This window comes from Oryzias melastigma, linkage group LG7 (assembly GCF_002922805.2).
Source record: "Oryzias melastigma strain HK-1 linkage group LG7, ASM292280v2, whole genome shotgun sequence".
NCBI classification, from domain to species: domain Eukaryota; kingdom Metazoa; phylum Chordata; class Actinopteri; order Beloniformes; family Adrianichthyidae; genus Oryzias; species Oryzias melastigma.
The window spans coordinates 4615953-4626428 of record NC_050518.1 but is presented as its reverse complement, the minus strand read 5'-3'; the positions used below and the strand labels follow the sequence as shown (position 1 = coordinate 4626428).

Below are 10476 nucleotides of genomic sequence, written 5' to 3'. Positions count from 1 at the left end.
CATCTAGAGGAAAACTTTGAGCATTACAATGACTACCAGTAAATGAAAAAAATAAATTCAACATTTTTTGGTAAGCATAATTGAATATGTTAAAAACAAAGCGTCAAAAGAAAGACTAATAATACTGAAAAATAAGATTTACTAGTTGAGTACATTTATGTAGCATACACAAACATTGAGACTATTGTAAAATAATAAATAGATAAACAAATAAATATATTTTTGGTGAGGCTTTTATAAATGTATCAAGAAACGTATTTAAGATCAAATACAATAATATTGAGTCTAAAAACATAGTTCAGGTCCTAAAAAAATAGTTTAATAAACCTATGTACACACTAATGAATTTAAACTAATTTCTACTTTTTTGGCAAGTCAATAAAGCTTTAAAGCTTACACTATAAACAACTTATATGTAAGGAAAAAACGAAACAAAAAGAAAATACTACTACAGCTGGGTGGGGGGAAAAAGGTTCCAATAAGCGGCCTCCTGATTGGTTCGTTGGCAACTTTTGACTGGCCAATCAGAATGTTGCGATTGTGTTGGTACAGGAAAAACGAAAAGGGAAACAATATTTACGTATATATTTATAGCAAGACTACAAGCTGAAGAAGAGTTCAGTTTCAGCCCTTCTACTGCAATTTGGAGTCCGATTCAGGTATGTGTCAAACTCGTCAGGTGTTGCGTTTAATGGATCAGTTACGTTTTAAATTTAGCTCAAGCTTAGCATTGCTGTTAGCATGGGATGCTAGCACTTAAATGCCCTGACCGTCTTAAGCCGTGTAACAGAGCTTCTTTAACTGTTGAAAAAATGTCATTTGGTATCGATCTCTTTTTAAAAATAAAATCTTGACGATAGTTTATTATTTGTTTTCAGGAAAGCGGCTGACTTGTGTGTAAGCGAGTTTGAAGTCCATGTAGCCCGAGTAGACTGTGACGACGTGTTGTGTGACCAGTTAGCAATGGAGAAGGACGGGGGAGCGTCACCGCACCAGGTGAAACAGATGCGCCTGAACGCAACTCGAACACAATATGCATTTATAAACTTTATAAGAAGCAATATTTCTTCAATATCATTTTAGGATAAATGGGTGTGAAATTAGCCTGTTGCAGTAAACATAATATTTTTATGGATAATTTAGTGCTGTAGTAGTGTAGGCCCGTGAATATTTCTAATTCTGCAAGCATAACTTGTTTAATTGGTATTTTCCACACAAAAAAAGATAATCTAGTACACTATCTAAGAACAACTGAAAGGTTTCGTCTAAAACTGGGGTTTAAAAAATATATATTTTAGTCTGCGTGCTTGAAATTAATTTTATTTTCAATAATATATTGGAATATTTTTCTTTAAGCATGTAGCCGTGGCTAATGGTTATTTATTTAGGTGAAAATGTGATTAAAACGGATGTCAAAAACGTGCTTATCTGGTATTAATGCGCAGTCAGAGGGGTAGCTAGTCGTCAGCACCAAAAATGTGACACGTCCGGCCTGCTAATTTGTCTCATCAGCACAAGATGTAGGTCAAAACTCACTATTTGTTAACTATTTCTTACTCCTCACTGCAACCGTGAGTAAAGTTAATATTTCTGAGTCAACTGATGTGCCATGGCTGTCAGGTCAAAGGGGAATTTGATTGATTAAATGTGAAGGTGATGTCGGACATCACAGCAGGCTAATGTTAGGAAAAGTGAAACCTGTTTGGACTGATCCAGACTGTCTCTACTTGGTCATTAAATATGCTTTAAATATTCAACATATTATGAGGGGAGAGATGTGAGAGTGTGGCCTTTACTTCCTAATGCTTCTTGGATACTCTAATGCACGTCTGAAAGTCAAGGCCCGGATCCGGCCCTCAAGATCATTTTATTTTATTGTTATTTATTGGCCTGATGTCATCTTGTGCTTATTTCTAACTTGTATAATTTTGACCAAATATATTTTTATGGAGAGTAACCTATTGAAAGTTATTTAAGGTTTAAATTGATTTAATCTGGATTAGAATTCTTGCTTGTTTTTATTTATAATTGTTTAAAAGTTTTAAAATGTTAAAAATGTAGTTTTAGTGTGTTCAATAAATGTTTATCTTGTTCGGTGATTTGGATCTTGACCCCCTGTGCGATTGAGTTTGACACCCCAGCTCTAATGGAAATATTTGTCGGGTTAAAAGAATATTGAGTAACTACATTAAAGACCCGCTCAGATGAAAGTAGGGTTTATGACATTTTGAACATACATTTTTCTGATGATGGAGGCCAAATATAAAGAAAATTAAGTTTCAAGTAGCATTTCTGAGTATTTTTTTATTTATTCAATTTGTTGTAAATCAGAGGGAGATGACAAGCCATAACCTCTCTGCTCTGCTCCAATCTGCTCCATCTAGTTGCAGATAAATAGATCCATGTACATCTTCGTTTTCCTTGTCTGCAGTGGCATCTGGCTTAAAACTCTGGCTGGATAGCACTGATGCTGTTTAGCATTTTTGCTACACCAATAATGTTAGGTTGGGGTTGTGAGGGGCTGTAAGCTAGCAGGAGAGCATGTAAACAGATGGCTTCAGTTATGGGTGACGGGAAGGGTGGGCGGGGTTGCTTTGTTACATAATTCAGTGGCAAATTTCTAATAAACTACTGCTGCTATGCAGAAACGGTATCCTAGAAAACAATACGATAAAAACAACATAATCCTATTTAAAAGACCACTAGGAATTTTTTCTCTCCAAATTGCTGAATTTCATATCAACTGTTGCAGCAGTTTGTCAAAGCTGGATTTCATTAAGAGATGATCTTTTTGCTTTTTCCTCAACAGATTGAAGATTCTGTTGATTTGCCCGACGAACTCAAGTGAACCAAGTGACTGTTAAAATGGTAAGATAATGGTGAAATACTCACTGCATTTGGAACACAGCTTTACGCATGATTGGTTTTAAAATTCATATTTTCCCTGAAAAAGAAAAGGACATTAAATGAAAAGATAAACACATCGTCAATGTCACTATCCACATGCACAATGAGATTAAAATATATCACTACAAAAAAAATCAGCATAAACAATTAGACTGCGTATGGTGATTCAGTAAAAAATATTGGGGAGAATAAAAGTCATTTTGACAATAAGGAGCTAGAATAAATACATATGTGTCAGCACAGACAGGACACCAGGAGTTTAAGAGGGTTATTGCCTTCAGGAAAAAGCAGTTTCTAAAACCTGTTTGATTTAGTTTTGATGCATCTGTAGCGCCTCCCAGAGGGCAACAGGTCGAATAGACCAGAGCCTGGGTGTGAACAGTCTTTTTGTTTTTTGCTTTGCTGAGGCAGCAGGAAGTAGCCTACAAATGTCAATCAGGGGGGAGAGGCTGTCCAATGATCTTTAGAGCCACCTTAACAACTCTGCACCCGAAGGTGCAGGCGCCAAACTTTACCGTGATGTAGAATGTCAGCAGTGAGAGAGGGATAGAAGGTCAGCGTCAGGTTGGTGTTGAGATGATTCTTCCTGAGGAACCTGAGGAAGTGAAATCACTGCTGAGCGTTTTAGGTGATTGTTTTGAAGAGATGAGGACGCCAAAAAAAACTTACAGTGTAAACTCCATCATATATCATCAAGGAAAATAACGCAGGAACATCTTGAGATGCAAAACAAAAAAAAGACTTGAAACATATATGTGTTAATATGCTCTTCAGTATTAGAGTTTTGGAATTTCTTGAAGTTATGATGCATCATAGCTTTAATTTTGTTTAGGATGTGGAGTTTTGTAAAAGAATGTCTGCCATTTCAGAACTGCCTTTATAGCTTTTTGTGTGCAAAAAAACCCTTGAACCATCGGCCCTCACTGGCCCCCTTGTTTACAAAAAAGAAAATATTGTTGTTTTGATTAAATATCTCCTAATTTCACTTGGCATATAATTATTTCGCAGCTTTATTTTAGTAAAATGAATAATTTTTGAAGGTCTTGATTACCAGAATCTCAGTTTCTCTTTCATGTTTTACTAGGTGTGACAGCTGCCGAAGTACACCCTTTAGAGAGCTTCACACAACCCCCTCCAACGAAGGAGCTGGATTTCCTTCCACCTAAACATGTCTGAGCTTAAACACCATCAAGATTTGGAAGAGGAGGAATTCAGTCACCAAGAAGAACGAGACATGACGTCCGACTGCACTGACCCTTACATGAGCCTCATCCAAAGTGCAGTTAGAGAGTCACTTTTCTGCCACATCTGTGAAAAACATTTCACCAACAGTCAAGAATTGGAACAACATGCTTGCTCTGATAAAACATTGAGTTCAAATGTTAATCATTTGTGGGACGAGGAAAGAGATCCTCTGGTTTCAACTGGATCAGTCATACAGCAAAATGAGCCAGAGGTGCACAAGGAAAAATTATGTTTTTTCCTCAAAGACAATTCTCAGATTTTGGTCAAGGACGCATCTGAGCTTCAAACACAACCTGGAAAGCATGAAGAACCTGCAGAGCAGAATATGCTCAACATCTCTAGCAACATTTCAGAGGATCTTACTTTTTACATTGATGGAAAAATGGTGTCAACCAGTAACTGTGAAGTATCTGAGGGTCACTGTGAGTCTTCAGCAGTAGTTGGACTTGATGTTCTTACTGGAAATCCAACCCAGATCAGCAGTGAACCCAAAACTAGAACTGAACTGGAGTCTGAAATTGCATCATCACCATCATCTTTTGTTTCTCCTTTAATAGAAAACTCATCTCTAAATTCCGAGTCTACAGAGGAACAGAAACAAAGGGCAGGGTTACTGCCTCATAACCGGAGTCAGGAAGGTCTGAACCCCTCTCTCACTGTCATCACAGACGGCCAGAAGCCATCCTCACCCGTCTCTTTCTCTGTCCTGCCGTCTGGAAGGTTTAAAAGAAGAACAAGTTCTCCAACAACCTTCCCAAATACAGATGAATCAGTAGCGGTCCCAGATGCTGGTGATGTTGTTTCTGTAAATACAGGACTGCAGGGTTCATGTACTCAGCATACCACGAGTGACAATATGATTCCATGTGTGGGAGAGCAGGCACCTAAACCGGTTTTGATGGACACCAGGCCTTCTGTAACCGGCGGGAATTCATGCAACCAGCGCCCGCTGGACCTGTCGAACACCGTCAAAACAAATGACTCCGCTGCTTTGGATTTGAGTTTGCAGAAAAGCATCCCCGGTGGATCCGAACTGGCGTTACATTTAGGTAAAAAGGCTGTAAAGGAAACTGGAAAAGGAGGTCTGGAACCTCCGATGATCACTTTAGTAACGGCTTCAGACATTGTGACCCCAGTGGAGCCTGTTCCTGAAGGCCTCGTTTACGGGCTCACCCTGTCCCCGCCTTCCCTAGCTCCGCCCTCCGCCTCCCTCGCTCCCATTGCTTTGGAGTCGGCTTCACCGTGCACAATAGCGTTTGCTTCCCCGGTCGCTCACGCTATGCTTCCCACCGCGCCCTCCTTAATCACAGTTTTAGCCCCTCCACCTGTTTCCAACCAGCCAATTCAGGTGATGGCCCCCAACATATCCCCCGAGCCCATGGTGATCTGCACAGAAAACCCGTTAAACTCCCCGTGTGACTTAGCTGCTGCATTTGCCACAACAAACTCTGCAAACATCGTTACTCTTTCACAACCCCTCAATCCTGCTCTTCACCTACCCGGCCATGTGCTTCTCGACTCCTCCCCGGTGTCAGAGGTGCCCCTCGCTCCCTCCGTCAATTTAACCGACTCCTTGTTTAGTTCATACAACATTGCCAGCAACGCAGTGTTGATCGAGTGCACGATAGCTCTCGATGGTCCGAGGGCTGTCGTTCCTGCTGCGGTTAACCCCCAAGAGAAGGCCGCGGACTTTCCCATTCCAACACAGTTGGTTGTAAATCAAATGAAACTGCCCAACCTTGAAACTGTCGACCCCAGCATTCCCGTGTCCTCCACTGCAGAATCTTTACCTCTGTCTGCTGACACAGAGGCGACGTCTGGGACTTCTATTGTCAGAGACTCCAGCTCTGATGCAGAACCTGATGCTAACCCGGAGTCACCTGCTGGAAAAGATGAGGACGCCGCTGACGAATCTGTTGCCGTGTCAGAAAATGCCCCGGAAATTGCTTCTTCTCCGGCAGAAAAAGCTGCAGAACCATCTCATAATACAACAGATGTGCAAGAAGAGCAGACCTTTACAAAGAACTTCATCTGTAATGTGTGCGATAAGCTTTTCCATTCAATGAAAGAACTAGGCCATCATGTGGGTGACCATGCTGATGAATGGCCTTACAAATGTGAGTTCTGCGTGCTGCTCTTTGGCAAACCCTCCGCTCTGCTCGACCATCGATCAAGCCTCCACGGCGTCGGAAAGACTTACGTCTGCAGCGCTTGCACTAAAGAATTCGTCTACCTTTGCAATCTTAAACAGCATCAAGAAGAATTGCATCCCGGTCAGTCGTGTACGTACACTGAAGATGAAAAGGGAAAACTTAGACCTCAAAACTACAACAACTCCACTAAAGTCAACACAGATCCTCTGGCGGCCAAGTCTCTACAGGAGCCCAGCGACGTGGTGAAAAAGGAAAAAAGTGAAGTGGATGTGGCTGCTGAAGAGCTTTTTACAACCATTAAGATAATGGCTTCAGATGGTGGCAAAGTCAAAGGGCCCGATGTCCGACTTGGCATTTACCAGCATTATCCCAGCTTCAAGCCGCCTCCTTTTCCTTATCACAACAGATCACCTGCTGGTTCAGTCGCTTCTGCCACAAACTTCACAACCCACAACATCCCACAGACTTTCACTACGGCTATCAGGTGCACCAAATGCGGCAAAAGCTTTGACAACATGCCAGAACTACACAACCACATCTTGGCATGCGCAAATGCTAGCGACAAAAGGCGATACACGCCGAGGAAAAACCCCGTCCCTTTACGACACTTTTCAAAATCTCAGAATGGGGTCCTTTGGATTTCCTCCAACGGATTAAAGGCTTCAATTAGAGTTAGTCCGGCAAGCAGGTCTAAACCCGGTCAAGAAGCGCCGGTAAAGTTAAGAATACTGAGCAAAAAGAAGAAAAAGTTGGTGCAAAGAGTGATGCCGCAGAGGAACAAGTCTGTCTCCTCTTCAAACAAAGCGTCTTCTCCACAGGTGGAGAGCCAGCAGGAGGTCTTTGTCTGTCCTCACTGTAGCAGGGAGTTCACAATGCGGCGCAGTCGAACCAAACACATGGCGGTCTGCCCCAAGAAACCCGCAGAGGTGACAAAAAGGAAAGAAGGAGGAATCTCCGTCACAAAGGAGAATGATCATCTTCATCGAGGAGTCTCTCGTGTGAATGACAAACAGTCGTCACCGCCACATAAAACCAGACACCAAACCTCTGGCTCTGCAAAGAGGCACGCCATCCTACCGGTACAAGCTGTCTTCCCAAGCAAAAGAAGTAAAATCAGCATAAAAGAGCTCGCCGAGCCAAAGCAGGAGTCGCCCACGCTGACAGAAATCCCAATTCGCACTTTCAACCCTTCCATGCGGCAGTACAGCAGAATGCAGCAGAACGTCCGAGTACCCGTTAAGATCTCAGTGGTGAGGCCTCAACAGACTGTACAGGAGAGAGACGCTCCAACTCCAAGCAAAGAGGAAGCAGGCAGAGCCGTTACCAGGCTCTCCGAGCAGAGCACGTCAGTGTGAGGACATCTGAGATCAGCAGGTAAACTGCCTTAAAGTTACTTTAAATATATATATTTGTATGTTTGTGTGTTTGTTTGTTTGTATGTATATATATAAAATTAACTAATTAATCCCAAATCTGGAGAAAATTAATCCGGATTAATTTAATTAACTGCCAATTGTAGTTTCTACATCCCAAATTCAACCTTTTTCAAACTGTATTTTTATTCCTTATTCACAACAATTTAAATCAAGAAATACTCAGAAATACAGTTTTGGTTTTTAATTCTCATATATGTCCTCCATCATGAGAAATACATCTGCATTCTTTAATACCTTCTTCTGTTCTTCCAGGATTCTGTTGCATCGACTCGTCTCGGTGTTCTTCACGGGGAGACGCTGGTCATTGCACTGTAAACCCATCAGACTGCACTGTACTTTGAATTACTTTTCCAACAGCTGCAACAGAAGGGTATGATAGTGGAGCGCATGTACATATACGAACGCCCATTTCCGTTTGCTTTGACACTTTAGCTCCACTAATAGAGGGAGACGATGCCAAGTGGCAATCATCTTCAGCAATGCGTTTGCACTCCTGGAATTTTTGGTTCAACCCTCACAGCATGCCATCTGTGCGTTCCTATTATAGCTCGTGGATCACATCGACGCGGTCCTCAGTAATTATGAAGCTTTTTCTCAGGTAGAAAGCGGTCGGTGTAGTTACATGGATCATGTGAGGAAGTGTACAGAAGGGTTTTTGGACAGGTGAACCCCGCATCATGCTCTATGTGAAAAGTCTCGTCAAGCATGTCATTATTCTAATTAGAAATTTAAGTTTTTCAGAGCTTGTGAATGTAAGATATAATTGGGAAAAAAGTGTATGATATTTGACCCTGCTGCTACTGTATTTACTGTATAATAATTTGAGAATTGTGCTTTCTATGTGCCAACAAAGTGACCAAATATGGCATTAAAGTTGTGAAAATGTAACTTTTTGTGTTTCCCAGATGAAGGATTTAACTTTTGGCAAATTTGATTTCAACCTGTTCATTCAAACCTTGTTGGTTTGATAGTAAATTTACCAAATTTTGGGAGTTGCACACTTTATTTTTTCTGACATTTGGGAAACTGCTTGTTTTTTTTTTTGACGTATTTGCACTGCAGTTGACATTTGTACTTTGCTCAAAGTCTGTACAGCTCCGTTCTTTGCTTTCCATCAGAAATCTTTACATATCTCTCACAATTATGTTTGTTTTCTCCCTCTTTGCACCTTTCCCTGCAAAAATGCTGATTGTTTTCTGCTCCCCTCACTGTACAGTCTGAGCGTCTTCTTGATCTGTAACATTCATGCTCTTCATCTTTGCACTTATGTCTAGAAGTCGACAACAGTTGTAGTGGGATGTGTAGAGGATGAGACGTTTCGGTTGCAGCATGTGCAATGTTTGTCAGAAATTACACATTTTATTTAAATATTCTATAAGTTTGAAGAACTTTTTGTTTAAACTCTTAATTTGATGATACTGAAACTTGCTAACGGTACCTGGAAGAATATTTATTAAATTGAGTTTGTTTTTGCAGCCCTGCTGGTAATTTTTCTGAATTTCAGACTGCAACCTGTTTGGATGTTTCGGGAGACTGTTATGAAACTGTGAAAAGGGCTTGTAGCATTTCGGAAATGACTTATTTATTAATAATTTAAAATTGATTGATCTGTCTTTGATTCCTCTATGATTTGCACTAGAGCCTTTTTTAAGCAAGTGTTCAAAAAAATAAAGAGAGAGAATGTTAAACGTGTGTGATTGTGAAGCTTTCTTTGAGATGATGTGATGTTGTGTAATTAATGGTGGTTTGTTAGTTATTGTTCTATTACAAATGCATGTTGTGTGTATTCTAGACTTCATAAAGTTCATTTAGTGGCCAGATGGTGGCACACCTCCTCTGTGCCACAGCCTCTCTTCTGTTCAGACTTAGGATTTTTTTTTCTTTACAATTTGGTTATGATGGGGAACAAATGGTTTAGATGCAAAATTCTCTTTTTTGATTTTACATCATAAACCTTTAAAAAGTAGCTTTTATTTTAAATCCATTTGCATTTTAACATAAACCAAAATTCTTTTTTTCATTCTCAATAAAAAGTCTATTTTTGATAAAGCTAATTCCTTTAATTGAACAAACACAATAGATCTTTACTTTATTTATCTGGGAATAACATTTAAAAAACAAATTTATTGGTTATAATATTTAGTGTATTTAACCCTCATGCTCTCTTATGGGGTCCAGATGACCCCACTTCTAATGTAAACATGCCTAGATAGAACAAATTAATGAGTGCATTTTTTTACCAGAACAAATCTTTATTTAGGCATATTTGCACAGATAAAGAACAGATTTAAACGTATTTGTGTGTTTTTGGAAGTGGGCTAACATTTGGAAACTTTTGCTTCACTGATTGGTCAGAAATCATGAGGGCGGGGCAACACAGCTTTAGATATAAAGTGAGAAACAAACTGGTTTGTTTCAACTGAGCAAAGTAAGTCTGTGTACAGCCTAAATCAGGATTATTTTTTTAATTAAACCTTTTTCAAACATGTTATTAATTAAGATACTATCCAGATGATACAAATAATAAATATTAATGGTAATAAATAAAACATCAATAATATAATACTAACAATAACATATTTGAGAAGTAGCAGACAACTATTGAAGCCTGCCCCTTAAGAAACCCCATAATTTTTAATTTTACTATCAAGATTTATACCCAAATAACAGAATAATTAAAATTTTATAATCATAAATATACAAATAATAATAACAATAATATTTCTTCAAACCCC

General features: G+C 39.7%; 1 protein-coding gene across 1 annotated transcript; it reads left to right on the top strand.

Moving 5' to 3' along the window:
• The first annotated feature begins 507 nt into the window (after positions 1–507).
• prdm2a (PR domain containing 2, with ZNF domain a) lies at positions 508–9569 on the top strand. The gene is made up of 5 exons (XM_024293467.2): positions 508–659; positions 879–996; positions 2810–2868; positions 3992–7679; positions 7994–9569. Exon 4 carries the CDS (start codon positions 4076–4078, stop codon positions 7658–7660), a length of 3585 nt encoding a protein of 1194 aa, XP_024149235.1. The 5' UTR covers positions 508–659; positions 879–996; positions 2810–2868; positions 3992–4075; the 3' UTR covers positions 7661–7679; positions 7994–9569.
• Positions 9570–10476: the final 907 nt, after the last annotated feature.